The sequence below is a fragment of the Oreochromis aureus genome, linkage group 14, assembly GCF_013358895.1.
Source record: "Oreochromis aureus strain Israel breed Guangdong linkage group 14, ZZ_aureus, whole genome shotgun sequence".
Taxonomy (NCBI): Eukaryota; Metazoa; Chordata; class Actinopteri; order Cichliformes; family Cichlidae; genus Oreochromis; species Oreochromis aureus.
This window is the reverse complement of record NC_052955.1, coordinates 7456288-7482320: the sequence shown is the minus strand read 5'-3', so window position 1 is coordinate 7482320 and position 26033 is coordinate 7456288. Positions and strand designations below refer to the sequence as shown.

At 40.0% G+C, this 26033-nt stretch overlaps 1 protein-coding gene across 1 annotated transcript in view; it reads left to right on the top strand.

Moving 5' to 3' along the window:
* Window positions 1-22444: 22444 nt before the first annotated feature.
* Window positions 22445-26033, top strand: part of LOC120432805 — a 37663-nt gene continuing 34074 nt past the window's right edge. Inside the window, exons 1-2 of the mRNA XM_039598013.1 lie at window positions 22445-22514; window positions 22883-23030. Coding sequence (XP_039453947.1) covers window positions 22445-22514; window positions 22883-23030 — 218 coding nt within the window. The remainder of the gene's footprint in view (window positions 22515-22882; window positions 23031-26033) is intronic.

Here is a 26033-nt window from a genome sequence, read left to right as displayed (position 1 = left end):
CCCTCGAGAGACTCTGCAGAAAAGATTAGGTTCATGTGCCACTCAATTATCTTTTCCCTTAAAGCATTCTCTTTGAGGATGCAATTATACAGAATGGATGTGAATAAGAATGTTGGACACTGTGATGTGGGGCTGGCCACTGGTGGAGCTTTCAATTTGGTCAGCTTAATAGATCACATATGCCTTGGCAATGTTTTTGTTTTCATTCAGTAGACAAGAGTCAAAATTCGTTATGGAAACATGAATGCAAAACTTGGGGACAGCATGCAGAGAGAAGGACATTTTATTTTTCCATCTGCTCAATTAATTTGCCATGGAAAGTGCTCCCAATGCTTTTCTAAACTTTTGGTTTTTCTACGACCTTCGTCTGATTGGTTTCCATTGACCAAAAACGAGTCAGACAATACTGTATAAAAAGCACAAAGAAACATGGTGCAACTATCATGATGGTGCTGTTACGGCCTGGCTTTTAGTCTTTACGGAGAGGTTTAACTGTACGCTGCCTGCTTCAGCAGATCAGGTTTCTACTGTTCCCCCACTGAATCTCCCTCAGGCCCAGCTGCCTGGCAAAACATTCATGATTAAATGTGAGACACGAGCCATCCTGCCAAGAGAAAGCAGGAGGAGGGGTTGCAGGCTTAGGACGACCACAGTTTGGAATTTCTTCACTGTTTGTCATACACACAGAGAAAAATGAAAGCAGATGTAGGAGCGCAGGGAGAGGGGAGAGGAAGGGAGAGAGGCAATCATCAAAGACAAGAGGTCTCTCAGGCAAGAGATACTGTAGGAATAAATCTGAAGCAATATTTATAAAGCAATATATGCTGTACAGAGAACAACCCTAACCCTAACAACAGAGTGGGGCTTTAACTATACAAACATTTCTGACAAGGCACAAACAGTCTTATTGGCTGGGCTAAACCACAATGGGTGGTACTAGAAAACCAGTGTTTTTTCTGGATAACAAACCCACATGTATTAAAGCTTCTCTAATATTATAATTATACAGGAAGGAGTGGAATTAATATTCTTGGTGCTGGCAGTGAATGAAATGATGAATGCAAAAAAGAAAAAAAAACGAAGAACATGTAGAGGATTTTTTATTTTTTTTGCAATGTTGTGCAATGACTAGTCTGCACGGTGACACGGTGGTTAGCTATGTTGCCTCACAGCAAGAAGGTCCTGAGTTTTATTCCACCATCAGGCCTGTGTGGAGTTTGCATGTTCTCCCTGTGTTTGCGAGGGTTCTCTCCCGGTACTCTGGCTTCCTCCCACAGTCCAAAGACATGTAATTAGTGGGGTTAGGTTAATTCGTAACTCTAAATTACCCATAGGTGTAAATCGTTGTCTGTCTCTATGTGTTAGCCCTGCGACAGACTGGCGACCTGTCCTCTCACTCTAAGACAGCTGGGATAGGCTCCAGCACCCCCGCGAACCTGACAAGGATAAGTGGATGTGCAGTGACTTCAGCGTCTTTAGACCAGAATTTATATTTTAAAGCCTTCGGGTATCCAACTCAACACAGGTGATCACATTATTTTTTTAATTGCCTGATAAAAATCCTAAAACTATAACAGCGCACAATTAAAGTTAGTTCAAGTGGTTTATAATGTTTTGATAATTTTTTTGTAGAATCTTTTAGTTTGCAGCAAATTAAGGTCTAGTGATTTCACATTTCCACTAAATAGGTCTCATAAACTCACTGTACTTATATTGTTCTTGTCCAGCCAACAGACAACATCAACGACAAATTAGTGAAGAAAGTTGAATGTTTAGAAAGTCGAACATTTAACAGCTACTGTAAAGAGGCATCTCAACAAAAAGGAGCAACGTTGAAATTGGGCCAGGTTTGACTGTGGCTAAGCCCTGGCATATTCACCTTTTTAAAGCTTAGTCTTGCCTCTGTCTTTTTCTCACACATACTTTAGTTTTAATTATTGAAACATCTATGTTTCCAGCTTGTACAATTAGGTCTGATTAGCCTAGCACTGACAGACTACTGTATAAAATATGTCAGCTTGCATTTATTAATTTTTTATGTTTGCCTTCATACTGTCAGTGAGTTTCCCCAAATGCCACCTTGCAGATTAACCCTTTCATCTGTCTGTCAACTGACACAAATCACATTAATAGATGGATGATAGAGTAGGGAGAGAAGTGGGTTGGAAAGGCAACCCTCATTGTGTTTAATAAGTTGACGCATTTTTGGTCTGATATTCTGCCTAAACGATATGTGTCAGTTGTTACTAAATGCTATTCCAAAAGACCCTTTAAGCTAAGCTAGCTGAAGGGTTTGCACAAACTCAAATAATGCCATCACTAGTTGTTGCAAGCTAGTTTGATCATTTCTTAGCTGCAACAACATTGTATTCTTTAATACTATATGATGTCAATTAGAGCTGGGCGATAGAACGATAACGATATGTATTGCGAAATAACTTTTTCTCGATAGAAAAATTTAACTATTGCGATGGCCTCATCTCCCTTGTCCTCTTAAAAAAAAAAAAAAAAAAAGAACAGCCAATCCAAATTAAGTAGCAGAACCAATCACAGCCACATCACGTCTGTCAACGTGCAGCACAAGTGCCACACAAATCACATGGGCTAAATGAAGATGGATGATAGAGTGAGCGAAGGTTACGAAAAAAAAACAGATGATGGTTCCAATGGAGAGGCAACCCACAGAAGTTCATTGTGTTTAATAAAAACAGTTGTGCGCATTTCTGGTACAATAAAGCGGTGATGCTCAATCTCTGACTGAAAGCGCTAATTATCATTCGTTTTGTCAGACTAAAGTAACTGTTAAAACTGTTTGAAAAGCTAAGCTATACAACAAGGAGAGATTGAGAATTTCCCTTTTAGTTCTCAGTTTATTTGATATTGACAAAAGGTCTGTTCTTCTGTAAAACAAACTAAGAATTTTAGAATTAATATTTTGTTTCTATCAATTGACAATTTAGTGGTCTGTTTTGTTTGTTTGTTCTATTTTGAAACTTAAACGCTTTAGCGGCTTTTTTGTGTCAATTTCTTATCTGAAACTGAAGTCTCATGTTCCTTAAGTACATCTACCCTGTTGAACTTATTAAAATAAATATTTAAATAAAACAAGCTGATGTTATTTCAACTTGTGAAACGGCACATTTAAATCTTTAATGTTATTTGGCTTATATCGTATATGAAAAAATCTTATATCGCCCAGCTCTAATGTCAATTAATTCCTTTTTAATGAAGTTCTTAGTATATGTGGTCATCCCTGAGACCACACATTACAATTCCCAATTTAACCCCCGAATAAGAGTGAAAATATTATTGGACAACAAACCAAGGTGGACAAATATAGGATGAATATATAAATGAAAGAAAAAATACTTTTGCAAGTTTCTTACCTTCCGAGCAGACAATATTTTACTCTTACCCTCTACTTAATTAAAATATTCCTTAATATAAACTGTATGTATATAAACTATACAAAACTGCTTTTTAAGATAAGCCGGTCCCACATGCTCTCAAGATCTTAAATTAATCTTCCAAAAAATAGAGGGGCTGGGGCGCAGTTGGAGTTTTAATTATTATATTTTTCTTAATGTTACTTCATCTCTGCCTACTGACATCAACACATGGTAATAATTTCTAGCTCCAGAGTCACCAGTAAAAGAAAAGCTAACTAAAACTACCCGCAGGAACCTGGAGGGTGGAATCAAGGAGTAGCTGAGGAGGAAAACTGAAATCTCCCCGGGTCTCACTTCTATCCTATTTCAGTTATACTCGCTTATTTTTTTTTCTTTTTGCTATTTGTTGAATTTCAGTTTTATGTGTTTTTTCTGCATCAGCATTTTAATGATTCACTGATCTCTCAATTCTCTCTTTTATCAAATTCTCTTCAAATTATTTTCTTAATTTGTAAGGCAGCATGCATATGACAGCATGACAATGTTTACTTCACTCAAAGCATGTTCTAATTAATAAATTAGTTGCAGTTGTTTTGGTTTGTTGCAGCATGTGAACATTGAGAGATAGCACGAAGCTATCTGACATTAAATGTTAAAGGACAACAAATAAGGAAACCAACACGTATTTAAAGAGTCAAACTGTCAATAATCATGAAATCGGCTAACTAAAACAACTACATTTTGATAATTTTAAGGTCATTGTTATTATTCTGCAGGAGTTTATATTATTGCCTTGTTGCTTACACTCTTCACTCTGTTTCCTCTCCCCATAAGAGATTTAAGAGATGGTTTAAATCATTTTTGTCTGCTTCATTAAGCCCATTATACACAAATACATTCACTGAATTTGTGGTGCTTTTACAATCCTCTCCTGTGATTCTCTTTCTTTATGTAAACGTTACATTTAAAATGAGCCTTTCAAAACTTAAACACAAAAGCTTGAGTGAGGACTAACTTTGTGCTCCTAACTTTGTCGAGCTTTCTCTCTATTTAACAGCAGTCTGCTCCACCTGTATTCATCCTCTATATGAACATCAAGAGATCCAAAACCTGATAATCAGAGTCTTTTGTTAAAGTGATGGAAGCTAAGAAAATGGGGGGAAAACATAGCTATGTTGGTTGTATGTGAATAAAGGAAACGAGGTGGAGCGATAATAGATGCTTAACTTTGTTACTATACGACAGAACAATGTGCAATTTCGTCCTACTGTAGTAGTTTTCGAAATATCCGAGATTTATCTCCCGATGAGCCAGCCATTTTTTATGGTTATTTGTGTTCTCTAGAATGTCATAAAACTCACATCCACTTCGTTCACTGTCTGAACACAATATTTTTTAGTAACTGTGGTGTGGATGAAAATCCATGGCCTGGCACAAATTAACATAAAGTAAAAATGAACTGTAGCCCTGGCACTGGTTTTTTGTTTATTTATGTTTTCCCTCTGATATTTCGTTCCTTACTAAACGATTGCAGGCACTCTTGCCCAGTTTCAGCGAGGATATATTTCTCTTGGTTTGATGTGATGCCTTAGGAGTAAAATGTGTTTTCTTTGCTTCCTTTATTGCTTTCTTACAGCCCTGTCTTTTAAACTCTTTGTGATTTTTGCACTTTTGAAAGCATAATTACATTTGGAGAATGAATTGTTCCTGGTTTTCTGCTCTCAAAACATGTACTGTTGTTTTTATAAACACTCTCAGAACAACGAGAGAAAAAACCCCACATCTTTAATTAAAATCTGTTTGGTTACAATTGACATGGCAACTAGAAACAGATGCATTTGTACACTTGTAGCATTTCTGTTAAGCTCTATATTGTGTGACCAGCAATATGTTCTGTGAAAATCTGATGTCACTGTTGTCAGGAGTTGGGAGAAGAGAGACCGAGAGGAAGAAGAATTGTTAGAGAGACAAAGAGAGGGAACAAGCCGTGCTGTCTGATTGAGGTGTTTGATCCAGGTTGTTCTGCGGTTTAATCAATGTAGCTGTGGATAACCACAGTTGGTGGGTTGTTTTATAAAGAAGAGATGGTTGTGCAGGCCATCTCTCTAGGACCTAATTCAATTGAAGAATAAATGAGTTCTGTTGGTAATTTGGAGATAACCTGTGCAGTAGCCGAGCTTAAAGGAAGATAAGAAATGACACAGAAATGAAGACAAGAAAACGAGACAATTTTTCACCCTGCCAATGCCAAATTAAACTTTTCCCAGTCCTCCTCAAACTTTAATTAAAACACACACACTTGCATGCACATTGCACACATGGGTTCACACAGTCATGATCACGTTGCCCCGTATCCAGCAGATAATCCAAGAAGAGCGGTCAAGTCGTTTGAAAGAGATCAGTAGACGGTGAGCACTGAGCTTAACTCGAACATACTGTAGCTTCTTCATCTGTCCCGCCATTATTTGGATTAATCAGTGAGGTGCTGTGTGAAAGCCAGTCATCCTTTGTACCAGAGTGGAGATTTTTAAAGGGTCAGTTCACTCAAAGAACAAAAGCATGTTTTCCCAATGCTGAAAGCAGCATTGGGAAAAAACAAACAAGCAGTGCAGATTCAACCAAAAATGATTTTACTGCATTTATGAACAAAGAGGGAATGGAGAAGATAATGAAGAGGTGTGTCTTAGTGTGCAAAAATACATTAGAAATGCTTCAAAAACACCACAGTTTTCAAGTTTTTGTGCAGATTTGTGACATGAGACTTTGTAATCTGTAATCACCTTGATGAATGCAACCACAATGAACCATAATGCAGAAGTGCTAAACTTTCAACTGTCTTTAACATGGATGTTTTCAGATAATAACTAAGACATGACTGTGTAGCACAACAGATCCAGCTTTTAACAATCCAAATAAATTACTGCCGATAGCAAACACTCAGTAACTCATAATAGATGTCAAAGTAAAAGCAGCCATTTGGCCGTGGCTAACACTGTTCGTTTGTCACAGCATGACTTTGACTGATTTCAAATTAGTTTTGACTGGTGCAACACTTTAGGCTACATTGTTGCATCTTATCACTGCTTTTATCAGGTCAATATGAAATTTGGTCCTGTTAAACTTGATGAAAAGGCTTGGACGAAAGATCCTACTAAAAAGGATAAAAGAGCTTTCTTTCATCTCTAACAAGACTATTTATAGAGCCATTACTATCACAAAAACCAAACTGAAACCTCCCAACCTCAAACCAAGTATTCATTGGGAATGAATGGATCATCTGTGCATCTGGTTTTTTGGGGAAAAAAAGCTGCCCACCAGGGCCCTCGCCTCCAATCCTCCTTGAAATTACACTGTTGCAGCTCCACTGAAACCGAACAAAGAAACATTTGGTCCTAAATGGCAATGCAAACTTCCACATGGCAACATTTTGTGGATGGGACCATTTAGCAAGTTGTCTCCAGAGCAGTTCCCCTCATTCTCAGATGGTTACTAGTCAAAGACCCACTCTGCTGTTGTGTTTATTAACTTCTCTCACATTGTAGTGTGATTGTTGCTGGCAAGACCCAAATCTGTAATTAATGCAGTGTTGAGGCATTACAAGGCATTACAAGTTGTGGTGCACGTACAAGCTCAGCTTTGGGCTTTTGAGTTCAGCCTTTGTCTTCAGAGAGGTTTGACTGCATATATATTAATAATCAATGCATTTTTCAGATTAGACAGGCTGTTCTTTCAGTTGTGACACTAGGACAACATCAGCATGAATTTTTAATTAATATAGCTATATATTTATATATAGAACATCATTAAAATTAGCTGATTAAAGTCCCAGATTTTTTAAACTACAAACGCAACAATGCAGAATCACTACACCACTAAATCCTGATTAACTCTTGACAACCTTGACTGAACAGCTTCTGTATAGGTAGGGTTAAGGTTAGACGTGTGTCTCTAGATTCTGTTGTGAACTGTGTGTGTGTGTATTTTTGTAAGTGTTCGTGTGTTTTCATGCCTCTTGGAGAATAATAAAGTATGTTTTTACTGGGTCGTATCGACATCTTTTATTTTTCTTCTGTTTCTTTTTCTTTACCACACGTGTGCGCTTTCCAAAAGCAACAAAGCGAGTCCAAAGAAGGCAGATATGTAAATGTTTAAACCTTTTACGCTTTTACTGTCCTGTCTAGTGGGGTTTTCTTTGAATTTAACTCTGCACATGTTTGAGATCATTTTTTAAATTTAAATGAGTTTTTATCAAATTAACCGCACATCTATAACATATAATGCTCCCAAACTTCTCCTCGCCCAGAGGTAATTGCAGGCATAACGTTGAAAAAAAAGACCCCAGTTTTGTTTCCAAGGACTTGCACAACTTCATCGTCTCCCCGTGCTCTTTCCCCTCACTGATTTCCAACCACAGATAATTTTTAGTGACCACAGCTGAGTCTTGAGATTCCGTGGCAGTATTTAGTGGTGGAAGTAAGAAGCTTCAGCCGCTCGATGAAATGCCTTTGAAACTCTGGTGTCTGTCTAAGCAGTGTGTGCTCAGAGTGAAGCTGCACCCTGCTTGGATGAGGGGCTGATGGTATGCGTGCAGAATCACAATAGTCACCCCTGTTACGTGGTCTGGAGCTGATCTGAGTTGAGCTAGCTTCTGCGAGTAAGGAGAGAGCTCTTTCTCTTGTCTGTGGTGAAGAGGACATACCTCCTTCTTTAAACTTTAAGGCCTGAGCCACAGATCAGAGGGGTTGTCAGGTATATATATATGTAGCCACTGCCATTAATCAGTCTGTCTGTCTTGGAAAATGTGCATGGATAGAAGCAATCCTGCACATAAAGGTGCACAAGAGTCAAGTGGAAATACTTTGTAAGTTTGTTGTATACTCATTTTTCCTTTTAAAAACCATCTCAGCTTCGGTATGAGTACACGTACATTTCAATCCCCCAGTGAGATTACTCAGTGATTTTCTTGGCTTGACCTTCATGGCAGAAATCTCCCCAAATAGTTCTCCTCATCATTGACTGTATTAGCCATAAAATTGTGGTTTGTGGTGATGGGTCATATTCGCATCAGTGGTCATTCTTTGCTTAATCAGCACAGTTTTAAATGACAGATATACTCTTTGCTGGAGTATTACAACCTGTCTGACACACTTGTGTGCCTTCATGTCAGGGTCCACATTTCAGTTTTATTTGACTTTTCCTGGAACGACAAACTGGTGACACAAACACATTTTTTTTTTTGCAGTGGAGGTGGGGATTGCTGAGATTCAAGAAATCCCCTGTGTGAATTTTAAGGGGTTTATTTCCACTTGGAAAATTCAGTATGCACCCATACAGTGTTGTTCTCTTTAGCTTCTTCCTCTGCAAGTGCAAGGAATCCAGGATGAAAGCATTTCATCCATCCATCGATTGCTGTTTCCACTCATAGTGCCACATCATGCTTTCAGTGAAGTGTTTGCTTGAATTCTCAAGAGCTGTGGAAGCAGTCAATTGTGGAGTCCTTATAGCAGCCTGGCTTTCCATAAACCACAATGAACTGCACATTAGTGCCAGACTGTGGAACCTGATTTCCAGTGAAACAGCATGGAGGCTGTTTCTACCAGTGTAATTGTTCTGGCATGCTCACAGCCATTATATTTATTGCATATTGACTGATTCTCCTCATACAGGTGTTTATGAATATGGACATGACGTTTTAAAGCTTCTTTTTTTCAATCACAAGCTAAAAAATGATATTTTCTTTACTTATGTCTGATACTATACACAGTTTTTGATCAGTAGCATCTCTCATGTCACCTAGCAATCTCACACATACTTGGCATCCAAGAAGATATTGACTTTTTTTTTTGCCCTTTTTGTAACTTGAACAAAGCTCAATTATGTGGCTTTACTTACCAAGAAAATGTGTCATTTAGTCTGCAACAACATCCTAAATCATTTCTGTCGTCCATCCATTCATCTATTCATCCTCTTCCGCTTATCCAATTTAGGGCGAGTTGTTGGCGAGAGGCGGGCTAAACGCTGGACAGGCTGCCAGTCTGTCGTGGGGCTAACAGAGGGACAGAATTGGAAGAATATGCAAACTCCACATGAAAAGGCTTCAGTCAGATGGTGGATTCAATGAAATGTGTTCATCTCATTTCATTTCATGTTGTAATTTTCTTTATGTCAAAGCAAAACAAAAGAAATAGAAAATATGTGAAAAGTTTGTAAAGTTTTTTCTAAATTAATCTATATACACACTGAAAAAAGCATACATAGAAACAAATCTGGGAAGCGAATGCATTGTGCATCAGGTGATTTTTTTTAATGTTAGCATTAACATAGCTCACTCTTATCATATCTTCATGAGAACCGGGAAAAAAGCAGCGGGTCCAGATAACATCCCTGGTAGGGTGCTGAAAGACTGCGCAGAGGAGCTGAAGGATGTCTTCACAGACATCTTTAACACCTCCCTGAGGCAAGCCACTGTCCCATCATGCTTCAAGACTGCCACCATCATACCTGTGCCAAAGAAACCATCCCCAGCCTGTTTCAACGACTACCGCCCCGTGGCACTGACACCCATTATTATGAAGTGCTTTGAGCGACTAGTCATGTCACACATCAAATCCACCCTGCCTCCCACCTTGGACCCATACCAGTTCGCATACAGAGCGAAACGATCCACAGAGGATGCAATCTGCTCTGCCCTCCACCCAGCCCTAACTCATCTGGACAAGAAAGACTCATATGTGAGAATGCTGTTCATAGACTTCAGCTCAGCATTCAACACCATAATACCACAACAACTCATCTGTAAACTGGACAGACTGGGCCTCAGCACCTCCCTCTGCAACTGGCTGCTGGATTTCCTCAGCCAGAGGCCTCAAGCGGTGCGTGTGGGCAACAAGGTCTCAAACAGCATCACCCTGAGCACGGGGCTCCACAAGGCTGTGTGCTCAGTCCTCTGCTCTTCACCCTGCTGACACATGACTGCACACCAACCTACAGCTCCAACCACCTTGTGAAGTTTGTGGACGACACAACGCTGGTGGGGCTCATCACCAAGGGCGATGAGACCCACTACAGGAAAGAGGTTGAGCTCCTGACCACGTGGTGCAGAGACAACAACCTCCTGCTAAATGTTAGCAAGACCAAGGAGGTTATTGTCAACTTCAGAGAGGGCACACCTGTCACCCCCATTGACCATCGACGGTGCTGCGGTGGAGAGGGTGAGCAGCACCAAGTTCCTGGGGTGCACATCAGTGAGGACCTCTCTGGACCACCAACACAGCATCACTGGCCAAGAAAGCACAACAGCGCCTCTACTTCCTGCGCAAACTCAAGCGGGCAAGTGCTCCACCACCCATCCTGACCACATTCTACAGAGGAACCATTGAAAGCATCCTTTCCAGCTGCATCACTGTGTGGGGCGGTAGCTGCACTGACTATAACAGGAAAGCTCTACAACGCATTGTGAGAACAGCTGAGAGGATAGTTGGTGTACCACTCCCTCCCTGCAAGACATCTACACCACCCGCCTCACCCGCAAAGTCATCACAATTGTCAACGATGCAGCCCACCCGCGCACTGTCTGTTCAGCCTCCTGCCCTCTGGAAAGAGATACAGAAGTCTCCGCTCCCGCACTACCAGGCTCACCAACAGCTTCATCCATCAGGCTGTGAGACTGCTGAACTCTCTCCTCCCGGCTCCCAGCCAGCAGAACCACCAGACTGGCAGGAGTTTAGGAAGACAGACTGGACTCTACCCCCACCCCACCCCCACCACCCCCAACAAGGAAACACTCTCTGAACCAAGAACTGGAAAACACTCCTGACTGGAAACAACTACCTCTGCATTGCAATTTGCACACACCTGCTGCTACATATTTTTAGTATTTTTTAGCACTAATTATATTATTTATATTACTACTACTGCTGCTACAGTCTTATGCTGCATTAAAACAAAACCCTTACCAACCACAACCTGGGACTACCTCAAGTAGACTAGTATACTACTTTCAGGGCACACTGTTGGAACACTTTATTATATGTTAGGTCTTGTCTTGTTATATCCTGTATGTTACCTATAATGCCTTAAGTTTACCTGCACTTTTTTTCTTTTTTTTTTTTTTAATATTACCTTATTGTTAGGACTGTTTTTGTTGTGCATCTGCACTTTATTGTTGTCAATGTCTACGCATGGGACAGTGTGAAACGTAATTTCAATTCCTTTGTATGGCAAGTACATTTGAAGAAATTGACAAATAAAACTGACTTTGACTTTGACTTTGAAAAAAAGGATCTTCCCATTGAACTTTTTGTAATTTCCTGGCTCTTTGGAGCCTCTTTAGGTGGGTAAGTCAAAAGATGTAGACCAAAACCAAATGTCCGTAACAGAGGACATAAATGAATAGGCTGGTTCCTAGTAGGCTATCAGTGCTGTTCCTGCATTGCATTACTTCTGTTCTGATACTTTGGCCAGGTGTAGACAAGAGAAATACTTACTTTCGACATATAACATACAGTGCCATAAAAAAAAGTATTTTTCCCGTTCCTGATTTCTTAATTTGTTTGCATATTTGTCACAGTTAAATGTTTCAGTTCGTCAAACAAATTATAATCTACCTACCTGGCCCTGTGTGAGGAAAACCCAATAGATGCTACCCTTGGCCCCAAGAACTGCTATCAAGCATTTGCGATAACTAGCAATGAGTTTTTCTTCTTTGCAAATTTGTTTTAGCTTTAGGAAACAAATTGATGTCCAGATATTCCCCTTCAGGATTTTCTGGTAGAGAACAGAATTCATGAGTCCATCAATTAGAGCAAATCTTCCAGGTCCTGAGGCAGCAAAGACAGCACACTACCACCATGTTTGACTGTGGTATGATGTTCCTTTTATGAAATGCTGTGCTCATTTTACGCCAGATGTAACGAGACTCAAACCTTTCAAAAAGTTACAATTTTGACTTATCACTCCACAAAATATTCTCCCAAAAATCATTTTTTAAATATGTGAGATGACCCTTTGTTTTTTTGTTTTGTTTTTTTTGCGTCAGCAGTGTTTTTTTCACCTTGTAACTCTCCCATTGATGCCATGTTTGCACAGTCTCTTTCTTCATGAACACTGACCTCAACTGAGGTAAATAAGGCCTGCAATTCCTTTAGATGTTGTTCTGGGTTTTTGGTTCTTTTATGACCTTCTGGATGAGTCATTGATGCGCTCTTGGAGTAATTTGGGGAGGCTGGTAACTCCTGCTGGAGTTCACAACTATACCAGGTTTCCTCCATTTGTGAATAATGGCTCCCACCGTGGTTCACTGGAGTCCCAAAGCCTTAGAAATGGCTGCGTAACCTTTTCCAGACTGATAGATGACAATGTCAATGACTTGTTTCTCAGCTGTTTCTTTAGATCATGGCATGATTTATTGCTTTTTGAGATCTTTTAACCTACTTCACTTTGTCAGACAGGTTCTATTTAAGTGATTTCTTGATTCAACAGCCCTGGGTGTGGCTCAGCTTTCAAGAAATGTGGTTAATTCATTATTTAACAATGGAGGCAATTAGTTTTTAACACAGTGCCTGCTAGGTCTTGATAGCCCTTTCCCCTTAAGAAGTGAAATAATCAATTAAAACTAACATTTTTGTATTTGACTCAGCTTATTTTTGTTTAATATTAAAATTTCTTTGATGATCTGAAAAATGTAAGTAATTAGGACTGGGTCAAATACTTTTCCAAAGCACAAACTGTATTTGCTGATGAACTTGGAGCATAGATGCCAAACTCTAACTCTTTAATTCTGCTGTTACAATAAATGGGTGATTGGTAAATAGGCCAGTTTGTCCTGACCAACTGAAGTTATCTGTGCACTTTATCTAAGCAGTGTGTATTTACTACACTTTTAGGTAATTGCTTTGTCTTAAACGCTTATTAAGCCCCCCAAAAAGTTTGTCTCTGGGTCACCTAAAGATAATCTTTTTGTTTTGTTACATGAATAACTGGTGCCATAAACACAATTGACACATAATTACTACCCAGCTTCTACCTGGTATGTTAACTATGCAAAACAAATGTCGTTGTTACTTTACAAACCAATAGATAAAGCATGAAGTCCACTTATTTTACTGCGTTTGAGAGGGTGTTATGCTCACCGAAAGCCCCCTAGATTTGCACTGAACTGTGCCTCAGTACAGATAAGAAAGAATTTAAAATTCTAAAAATATAAATGGGGTGAAGTCAGGGTCCCTCCACTACAACACCATTAATATGTTAGATTGCAGGAAGCCTGTGAATAATTTTAGAAATATGCTATATTTCATTTCCCATGCTGCTTCCAGAGCCTTTATGATTTTTTTTTTTTTTTTTTTTGGATCGCTATTTTGAGGATTTGGCCTGGGGTAGACATCGTTTCCGAAAACACGGTTGGAAATCCAAGGGTGGAAAAGTATCAACAGACAGGTCTTGTTTAAAGACATGTTTACTTTTGTGTGCTCCAAACAGACAAGATGGTTATCTCTGAGATGGTCATCTCTTCCCAAAGAGCTTTGCCTATTTTACTGAAAAGCTGGAAGAAGTCATTGCCCGAGGTCATGTCTTTTCTGGTAGGTTTCTTTTCATTTGTCAGTTCAGATTTCCTCTGGAGTAATTTGTGAGTTGTAGATCATCGTTTTAGCAATCCTAATTTAGGAAACTCTCTCTCTGTTAAAAAAAGCTATTGCATTACACAATGCAGTGCATATTATCGGGTTTAAAATTGGAAAATAAAGTGTTGTTGACAGACACTGCCATATTTGAATCAGCTTAATTAACTAATATCACATTTGGCACCATTAATTTTAAGAACTTCGAAACACAGGAGACAGTAATTCATCCAAGTTTCGCATCACCAGTACACCTAGAAAACAAAATGTGAAATAACTCTGAGGCTTGTCAGAAACTTGATGAATGATTTTGTTTGATATACTTGGACATAATCAATCAAAACATTTAGGTGATTTCTAATTAGGAATTAGATAATAATTCTGAGTGATGAACATAATGACTTTGTGTGTCTATTTAGACACTAACAATTCATCTTTTAGTGTTAAGACGAGCATATATCTGCCTTATGAACAAGTATTGCTAATCACCATATGTTCCTATATAATTTGCATCAGAAGAATCCAGTTATGTATTCGACATCATGATTGAACTGATTAAATGTTTTAACTGAGATTATAAAACTCAAGGATTATAAATTCTTTTGCTATCTATTTGACCTTAAGTTGTAGCTGCTCTTCTTCTCATTTCTTTTTAGATTACCTTGTTAGGAAACAAACACACACACATAACACATAGAAAACACATGGCATATGTAAGTCAAATACTTGTTGGCACATTAAGTTGAAATGTCAGACCTGCAGAGATAATGAGAGGTTCACGCAGCAAACTGTCATCGGTGACATGAAAATGTAAAGATGTCTGGTGTTATGCACGTTTTATAGGTGTTTCATTTATACTAGGTGTTATATTATGTTAATGAAGTGATACATTTAAAAAAGAGAAAGCTCTAATGATTCACAGAAGCAAAAAATGCAAATTGCAATCTATTAAAAGGTAAAAAGAAAAGCTGATGACAGATACATTGACAAAAGACTCAGCAGGGGAAAAAAATTAAAATGTCACACGGGAGATGGGTGCTTTACAAATAAATATCGAAGAGCGAATTTGTATTCTTCCACTGAAATCCCGAGGTCTGCCAGTGCGTATAAAGGAATCAATGGTAATTTTCCAGAGAGAACACAAACAGTCCTGTCCAGGAATATAAATATATTGTATTTCAGATCTAATACTGACTCCCACAGTGGTTATTTGAATATGTTTGAGTGTGTATAGTGCTTGAGATGAAACACTTGCTTAGCAGCGGGGGCAGTGAAAGGGGCTGGCCTTTGGGATGGGATCTGCAGATTCCCCAGTCCAAGTGTTGCTAAATTGAAAACCCCCTCTCGAACATAACCAGACTGACTGGGTCTGTTGCTCTGTCAGCTTTTAACCAGGCAAAGGAAATTACAGCCGTGACCTCGTGGAGCTTGCCAGAGAGAGACAGTGAGAGGTAATTTTGCTTACATCGAAAAGAAGGCAAAAGAGGGAGGACAAGGTAGAGAAGGGGGTGCAGAGCTGTAGAAGCGCTGCTGTTCCTCCAGTTTAGAGCTGGAAGCATCCATTAAATTAACATTCAACACATAGAGGAGTTCAGCTGGGGCATGAAAGGGCTCAAGCACGAGAGAGTGCCTGCTATAGCACACTGGGAGCCCTATCATCAACCCTTCCTGCAAGGCCAGCTCTTTTTAGGGTGCCAAATTTGTTTTCAGATTAATGACAATGCATAGTAGAAGAAACAGCAGTGGAGTTACTGTATACTTCTAAAAATTCAACATCTTTCACACAAAACTATTCGACAGTCTGTCTATAACATTGGTATATGTTTATTTCTAATTAAAGAGCTTGGTTGAATGGATCAGTAAGCAGAATGGATAGAAAGTTCTGTAGCTTTAAAAATAAGCCATTATACCTTGACAGCAGCTACTGGCTTCCTGAAGTTAATAAATGAACGCAATTCACTTCCTGGAGCGATGCTGCGGGTTTATTCCCCCATTAGGAGGCAGTGGTCCACCCATTCCAATCACTTTTTAATTAGAACTGTTGTTATTTGAGCTGTCACAGGAGGTAATACCTCATGACGGCATCAGCTTGGCATCCAGCAATCTCATATTCATTGACAGGGGCTTTGGTGCTGCTTGCCGTTGCTTCATCTACCTCACCGGACCCAGCGGTGCATCAGACACCTCAAGCTAATATTTGTGGTTACATGGAGATCTCCAGCTCACTGTGCTGGCTTTGAGTGTCATCTGTTTAACCATGGAAACAGGCTGTGTTTTTTATTTTTCTTATTGAAGATTGGTGATTACTCCCCCAGACTGCCTTAAAGTACCATTGAGCGGCACAATGTTTACACAAGAATGGAAGAGGCTATAAAGGGAAACAGGATGGCTCAGCAGACATTTATTCAGCCATGCAGTGATATGAATCCATTATTACTGCAAGTGTCAGAAATGTATTAAAAAAGAAAAAGAGAAAATTTGTGATTATTATTGTGTACTCGCAACTTTTTTGTTGTTGTTATGGCAGCCCAGCAGGTGCAAGGTAGTTAGCTTTGTAATGGGCTTGGTTTCATCTTAATAGACACATCACATGTGTTACCAATTTGTATTTAATGAAGTGCTGCCCTCTGTGGAGTGATGTCGAACAGCAATCAGACACCATTACAATTCCCCTGCCCCCTTCACCTCCAAGCTTCTGTCTCCATTTTGACGCATCAGGTCTGAAAGGTGGCGAAGAAACAGACCATCAATGCGAATCTAGGTGAAATGGGATGCAGACCTCTCCAGAGGGTAAACTACTGTGGAAAAGACGATGACATCAGGAGCCCCTGCTCTCAGAGGAGAGCGCTCTGGAAACATTGAACTTTAACGAGATTACCAACTCAGGGGAGGGGTAGGGGAACGAAACAGCATGTACCGCTTGGAGTTGGCAGCTTGAAATACAGATTTATGAACTCCATTAAACTGCATTTCTTTCTCTTTATTGGGCCTGTAGCATTTACCCATTGTGGAAAAGACTTGGAAAAAAATCTCTTCTAGATAAATTACTAACAGCCTGGGCATTTGGATCCCCATAAGGTAACGGTAAAACTCGTGAATAGAGAGATAAAGCTAGACACCTTGCCTGCTTTGCTGTGTTAGTTGACTGGCAACTTGTGCAAGCAAGGTAGAAAACCAGTCAGTGCAGTGTTTGGAACAGGTTGCCGTCTCAGACTGGCATTGGTGGTGTGGAGTTGGCATGGGTTACTAGCCAGACTCGAAATCTGTCCACTTGAAAACTCCCCAGTATTGCTGGAAAGTATTACGGCCCCTGTGGAGGAGATAGCAATTACAATTTCTGATGGGAGAGAGGGAGAACGCCAGGAGCCACATCCATTCTTGGAGAGTGATCAGACTTATGCCTGGAACATTTTTGCAAAACACCACTACACAAATGTCCTCTTAATATTGTCTGTGTGACACCTTCTAGATACTGACCTTCATTCTGCTTTACTGCTTTTTTCCACTTGCCAGTGATGAATTTATATGTATAAAAACTGTGAATTGTCTTACCTGTGCCAGTGTTTAACAAACCATACCGGGCTTTTGGAGGCACACAGTAGTGATCTGGTTAAAAAAAAAGAGGGAGAAGAAAATGCTTCCCTTTAAATCCTGCATTGCTCCGTTCTGTGACAGATTGGATTTGGAGTGGGCAAAACCTGCTCCAGCTGGAGGCTGCTCACCCTTTGACCTCCTACCTGAACTCTTCCTGCTCTGGTATGTGTGACTAACAAGTTCTATGGGAGACTGGTAACACTAGAGCCCACATGTTTTGGCTATTGAGTACAGCTGGTCCTTGAGATTACACTGTTTTCACTCATTTGGACACCCCAGACGGTGAATTGCTCTGTCACTCTGCATGTAGTTTACATCTACTCAAAAAAGGCTTCAAGCAGTAATGAGAAAACAATCACTTTTCAGGCCAGAGCTTCAGCTCATTAGCTGAATTCTTTAATAAAATGATGCCAGGTCTTCCCTAAGTAGCAACCGCCTCCTGTTGGAAGCATGTATTAGAATCTGTAGGATCAGCCTGTGAAATGAATCATCAAATGCAAAACTCTTATTTACTGCGTCCCCTCCAAATACTATGGCACCTCTGGCTGGTCTCGCATCTAAACTCCACAGCAAACAGAACAACCTGCTGGGTAGAAGTTGCACTTATCCAACGATGCCTACTTAATGGATCATCAGGGAATTTTGACGCAAGCGTAATGCCACAAACTCTGTTGCAGCTGGAGAACTGAGTGTAGTCCTGTCACTGAGATCTATGTTTGAATACAGTGCTGTAGAAAAGAAATAGCACATACATCTGCTGCAGTTCAATGAGCACTGGAGAGTAGGTGTGACAAGAATGAAGGTTACCACCACCTCAGAGGGAGCTGCAGCCTCCAAAAACCCAAGGTCAAGTTTGTCAGCTTAAATGTGCTACAGCGGTGGAGTGACAGCACAGAGAGAACTGCTGCATGGATGAGTGCTTCACACTTATTGAAAATCAATAGCAATCTTTCAGTGGCAGCTACAAAACATATTTGAACAACGGACTTTACTAAAAAGAGTTGATTTCAGATGATCAGATTTTATGCAGGTTTTCCACTTGTAAAAAATCAAAGGTCAAAGGGTTATTTGATCTTATAGTTTATGGGTATTTATAAGGGTCTCTGTGTTTCTGGATACGGTGACTTATCAATGATAGCCAATATCTTTGATCTTGGAGTCAAATAAGTCAGTAAATATTAATCTTTTAAGACCTTTCTAGAAGACACAAACCCTATAAGACTTGTGTTTCTGTTTGTTCTCCATATGTTGTTCATCCAATCACAGATAAATAACAGAAGATGCTCTACTGATCTTTTTAGCCTGCTTTTGCTTGTTTTTTTTGGTAGCATTACCTGCAGAAACTTGTGTTAGAGACAAGTGTTTTTAGCTTTTTGTTTCTCTTCGACTAGAGCTGGGAAAAAAATAAATCTGAATCAATACCCTGAAGTGTCAATATTCATGCACTTTGAAGTCTTGCCTTCCAATATGTGCTTAATTGAGATATCTAAGAAGTTTGTTCAAATGTTGGCATTAAAAGTAATAATTTAACTATTAATTTTTCTGTGATGCAGTAGCATTTTGTAAAGCAAGTACAATAAAACTCAAGTACACGACATCACTTCTTATATGAAGTACATATTCAAAACAAACTGAAGTGGTTGTTTTTATTCCAAGAAAAGAACTTTGCCTATTCTTAACATTTTCTAATGCTGAAAATAAAATTTGTACTTGTGTCAAAGCAGAGTGTCCTATGGTGTAGAGACGGGGTGCATTGGATAACCACTTTATTTGTTTTGATCCTTATTGTGCTTTGAGTGGGGAGGTTTTCTTTTTCAGTGTAATTTTTTCCTTCGTTGTTTGATGACAACACAGAAGGTGAACATAATGCCAGGGCTGGTGTTATAACTGAGAATGAGCTGAATTCAGTCCCCATGCTTGTTACTGGTTGGTGATCCAAAGCTTGTTTTACCCTTATCATTGGCTGCTGTGTACAGAGTGGGAATGTTTCCAAAACACATCAGAACTTAGAGTTCCTGCTTTCTGAGATTTATTTATGTGACTCAACTAATTCACCTTCAAAAAGTCTTTGACTGAAAGAAACACGTTTAAGTACATACTGTAGAAGAGTTGCTCCAACTTTTGTGATGAAGTTATGCCAACTCAGATTTATTGTAAAATGGTGTATACTCTCTAAACATTTTTTTTCATCAAAGCAAGATCCGTAATATTTATTTCACCGAACGCAAACATTGTAAATACTATATTTTCATCCATCCATCCATCCACTGCCGCTTGTCCTTTTCAGGGTCGCGGGGGGCGCTGGAGCCTATCCCAGCTGTCATAGGGCGAGAGGCGGGGTACACCCTGGACAGGTCGCCAGTCTGTCGCAGGGCTAACACACAGGGACAGACAACCATTCACACACACATTCACACCTAGTGGCAATTTGGATTTTCCAATTAACCTATCCCCACAAGCTGCATGTCTTTGGACGGTGGGAGGAAGCCGGAGTACCCGGAGGGAACCCACGCAAAACACGGGAGAACATGCAAACTCCACACAGAAAGACCCTGGCCTGATGGTGGAATTGAACTCAGGACCTTCTTGCCGTGCGGCAACAGTGCTAGCCACCGTGCCACCGTACTGCCCTATATGACTATATTTTCAATTTAATTCAATTCAATTTTATTTATACAGCGCCAAATCACAACAACAGTCGCCTCAAGGCGCTTTATATTGCAAGGTAGACCCTACAATAATACATACAGAGAAAAACCCAATGATCATATGACCCCCTGTGAGCAAGCACTTTGGCGACAGTGGGAAGGAAAAACTCCCTTTAAACAGGAAGAAACCTCCGACAGAACCAGGTTAAGGGAGGAGCAGCCATCTGCTGCAACCGGTTGGGGAGAGAGAAAGAAAACAGGATAAAAGACACATGCTGTGGAAGAGAGCCAGAGATGAATAACATGTATGATTCAATGCAGAGAGGTCTATTAGCACATAGTGAGTGTCATATATGATGATTGTTACCAGTAGTGATCCTTTAAAGTAGAACTCATGGACAGAAAATGCAAGTGTTAATTTTTTTATCCAGCTATATGAAAAACAAACAAAGCACTCAGACTGCGCACCAGATGGCTCCCCCAACTTTATGTGTTAGGAGGTGACAGTGTAAATCCTGTGTGTCTAGTGCCTAAGGCTCCACAACAGGGAAATTGCATTCTGATCCAGTCCACTCCTGTGTGTATTAGTGTTATACAACACACTATTGTGTCTGGCATTTGCATTAGGGCCATGAAATTCAGCCCACTGGCTTTCACTATGTAGTGCAATGAGACAACAGTAGGAATTCCGGCTTATCTATTCCCGTGCTGCAGCAAGATCACATTTACGCTTGGTCTTCAAAGCTACTCCACAGCCTTTTTATTGAAATGCATCACAAGAAAGAAGTGTGTGTGAGTACAAGAAAACCTATTTGCTTTCTTTTAGTGTGTAGATTTGACACGATGTGACTCTTACGTACCTGACGACAGAAAATTAGATCAGCCATAGCAACCGTGGCATGACAATCTGATGGACACGATATATAATCACCGACTTTGAGGCAGTGTGTGTTGGGTACAAGGTAGGGTAACGTGCTCGCTATTGTGTGGCTGTATGTGAAGTAGTCCTCTGTGTACCCATCATTATGGGCATTGAATCAAGCAAGCGGGGGCAGTTGAGAAGAGGGCTCCTGGGAGGCAGGCCTTGTCCTGTCACTACCAAAAAGGACAGACAGATAATAATAGAGACATCATGAGGGCAGGAGATAGGCTTTCCTTTTCAAAGTGGAAGATAGTGAGAATTTGCAGTGTCCCATCACAACAGGCTCACATCCACTGATTGGTCCCTGGCCTGTCTTAAAAAGGACGCCTTTAACTGCTCTTTCAAAGACAACAGATGCCAGTGTAGTGTGTCTTCAGAAGCAAAATATCATACATACAGTAGGATTCTGAAAAGAGATGGCTGTTCTATTTTAGTGTTACCTGACATCAGTTGGGAAGATTTGCACATTGTAATAATTTACCTTTTTGACTGCGTGCGTGACAGCAGATGTATTACACTTTTGATATATTCAGACCCCACACAGAATGACTCATTGTTTATCAGATGTCAAAGCATAAAAAACAACAGGCTCTCATGCAAAGAAGGTGCAAGAATGTCTCATTTCCTTTAATATATTTAGTTGAAAGAACTGTATGTTAACATCAAAGGATTTATGTTTTTCAATATTTTCTGTAAATGTTCCCTCTGGTGCTGGTCAAAGATTATATTTGATTATATTAAAAAATAAAATGACATTAAAATATATATATATATATATATATATATATATATATATATATATATATTTATCTCCAGAGCAGGGAACCCTACAAAAATCAAGTTTTAGGGATTGCTTTTGTTTTATTTTTTTCATTGCAAACCCTGTGTATTTTTAAATTAAATAGCTTTGGCGTTATCAGCAGTAGGGAGACAGAGGTATTGAACAAACTCCAGTGAGTCACTTCAACAATCTGCAATGTTTACTGGATTAGACCTCCATGTTGTCTTCATAACTCAGTTGAACTGACTTTTGTAGACGTATCTCTCTCATCTTTTGCTCTCAACTGAATTAAATGAATTATTTTGCTTCTGAAACCACGCACATTTTTTCTCTGCTACGCTGGAAATATATTTTGCATTTTGTTGGCCCCTGCTGGCAATGACTTTAAAGTATAATAGCATTGTTGTGCTCTTAAGAGTGCCTTTGGGTTCACTGTCAAATCCAAGCCAATTTAGGCTTCTTTTGAACAGATGATGGAGCACACATTAGGAATGCAACAGCAGCTGCTGAGTGACCACAACAGTGTGGCATTCATGGAGTGCCAGGACAGGCAGGACAATGGTCTCATCCTGAAATAAGTCTCTGAAAATATTGTTTGGATGTGTTTTATGAGAGAAAAACCTCAAGCCTGACATATGTTGTGTCAAATGGTTTGTAAAGGTTTTCTTTGGACAATAGCCCGTTGTTTTGTTTTTGTTTCTCTTGAGTGCATTGCTGCTTTGCTTTTGAATTATTTTAGCCTTTTGTCCAAAATTTATATTAATAACAGCATAAAGTTGGACTCCCTTTGTGATAACAGAGAAGTCTGTTTGTCATTGGTATTGTTTTGGAGGCTGTAGTTGATTTTTCTTTTTTAAAGTTCATCCAGGCAGTGTCAATTACTCAAAGAGCACATACTCTGACACTGTTATTTCTCCTCTTGTCTGCAGAGAAGCCAATGGCGCAGGGTCCCCCAGGTGGTGTTATCGGGATCCTTGGAGGTGTTGTTGCCATTGGACTCATCATTGGCGTGGCTGTTACTGTTGTCATGGTCCATCGGCGGCAGCAGAAGACCCGCACTGAGACAGATAATGACCTGTGAGTACCAAGCCTCTCCCGGAGAATATTGCAGGGGGATGGACAGGTGGTAAGATTAGGTGTGCACTCTTTGTCACTCCACGAGAGAAAAAAAACATTGAAAAGGACGAAACTCTTTTTTAGGAGAGTAAATGTGTTTGAAGACGGAGGAACATGCTGCAGACATGTCACGGTCTCGTTCTCATTTATTCTGGGAGCCAGCAGTCTCCTTTCATAAAGGTCACGGTATGAAAATTAATTTAATTGCACTAAAAAAAAAAGCATGTCTATCTTCATTTACCAAAGCAGATAGAATCAATGATTTTTATTAAAGCAGCTATTAAGTGGTTGCTTGATTGTAATGTGGGCTGCAATGAGCCCATTTCCCATTAAAACACTATTGTTTTAATCACGGCTGATTGCAGGAGTATGTACTGCAGAGTCTTCTCGGGAAACATTTGCTTCTGTTAGATGGTGACAATATTGTCAAGAAGTTAAAGGAGATTCCTCTGAGATTCTAAAGTTTGCAGGAGGTCCAGAGGTCGGGTCAGCCGTTTGTAGAATTATGCAAATTCATTTTAATTTAAACAGTAATTAGAGTATGAACGACTTCTTTTCCATTGCTGCGTTTGCAAATAGATATACCTCAAATCGAGCACAATTTGGCAAGGCCTGCGATGCAGACCTAATGGTGAGGTATCCTGCAAATGTAAACTTTGTAATGTATTCTCAAATAGATGGTGTAAGACTTCTTCTTGCATCCATTAAGACATTCAAACTGCCGAAGACACATTAAGGGGCCTTGTAACTCTGATGTTATTTACTTTGCAACACCTCCTGCCAACCAGGTAATTTTGTTCCGTCTGCAAACCAGGGCCCATGACAATTTTCAGCGTTGCCAGCTGCTGCCCATACACAAAGGAGAAAACAGAAGTAGCAGAGGGTGCAGCTGAGAGAACAATAAGCAACAGAGCTGTGAAAATCTAAAATAGCTTTTTGCGTTATTTCGAGGTACTAAAAGTCTCTGCCATCTGGTTTGGAGCAATTGTCAGAAATCTGTTTTCAATGAAGAAGGAAACAAGCATTCAAGTTGCGTCCTGCTAATTCCCTTCATCTAAAACACCTGGCCAGGACAGATAGCTCAGTGGTTGCCAAGGGTTTTCATGATGCTCTTGGCTATTCTGAATATACAAGATTCAAACCACATTCCCATGGGAATGATGCTGCTGTGTGCATGAGCTGGCTATCTCTCTCCCTGGGATTATTACCAAAACAACTGAGGTTGGGGGGGTGTGCAGAATCTGGCTCAGTGTGCACATGAGCCTTTAATCAATTCAGATGATGAGATTACAATGCTTATTTTAGAGGTCCCCCTCCAGAATCTTCTAGCTTATTTGATTATTCAAAGCGGTGATGCTAACATCAGACGAGGCGTTCTGCCAGGTTTTTGGTCTCCGCCGGCTGCATGTTGTGGTGCTCTGTGGTGGCAGCAGGTCCAGCAAGTCTGAGGCCACGCAGATGCAGAAACCACACTGCTTTTAGCTCTCTGCATTGCCTTTCAAGATAAATGAAGCACACAAACTCTTACCGCTCCCATTGCTTTCTGTCTCTTTCTCCCTCCTTGCTAATCTATCTTTCTTTCTCACTCTGATGCCAAAGTAACTGCTCTCTGTTTCCCACTCCACTCCCTCAGCATTGCTGTTGCTGCTGTTGCTGATAGTTGTGTGACACAGGGTCCTGAGAAGCCAGAGTCCCCCACAAGGAAAGTAGAGGCTCCTGACCCCAGTCTATCCCCTGCTGATCCCTGTACTCCTGGATCCTCTATTCTGTTGCCTGCATGTAATGGTGGCCTGCAAGTGACATACTTGAGCACACCATTGTGAGTGCTGAAAGCAGCAAATGATCAATAATCATTCACTAACGAGTCACACTGCACTTGATGCCTAAAATCTGAGCAATTTCTCTGCTTGCTTTGACAGCATACAGCAAATAAATACTTTGGAGTGAAATTTAGGCTTTACATATCAATCCAATGAATGGCAAAAATAAACTCTTACATCAAATAACGACAATGATGTTTGGAAAAAAGAAAGAATGAAAATAAAGCTTGATGAAAGCAGTTCCACGACTAATTAAACCTTATCAAAATTCTTTAGATGGAAAATCCAGCTCCACTTAGAGTTTATCCGATTCAGGGAGCTTGGACAGAACAGAATTACGAAGTGAGATGAGAGTTAACATACATATCAAATTGTTAATCAAACAGAAATCCGCAAGCTTATAGAGGCTTTGTTTTACATAAGCTGATGCTGAGTGATAATGTCTTTGACAGACCACACCGTCCAACCTCTCTCCTCCACCTCTTGCTCTTTTCCCTCCTTTTGTGTGCATGACTCTCATCAAATATGCATGACAACAGTTGTGCCAGTGCTGTAAATGTTGTTGTTTCCCACTAGTTTGGCATGTAATGCTTAATGTAGTGAAATGTGATTCAAAGCTTTCATTGTTCATATGAATTTTTGTCATTTTTCTGTGGCTTGTCATCAAATATGTTCAGTGTCTTACTCAGAAACTGTTTACTTGTTCTCGTTTAACCGTCTAATTATGTGGATGCAGAAAAGTTGCAAAAGAATGTGTGGGGCATATTTCAATGTAGGGAGATATTCATAGTTTTATATGAGTGTCTAATGTCAGAGTAAAGGGGAAGCATTTAGCCAGACTGTTTAATTCTGCATGTTGATGAGCTGTTAATCAAGCCTGGGCATTTGATAACATGCCTGACTGCACCGCCAGTCACGCCTCTGTTTGCCCTAACAAAGCAGCACATGATGTGACTCAAAATTGGTCAATCCTAATAAATCACTGGCCCTTTAGAGGCTGCACTGGCACAATAGTCAACTGATTATCAAAATAGATGGGCATTGTCAAAGGCGATGTTCTCAGAATAATATGTTCATCGTTCTGTCTTTTGCCCGGGTGTGATGTATGACCTCCAAAATGCAGAAGAGCACTGCCAATTGTGGC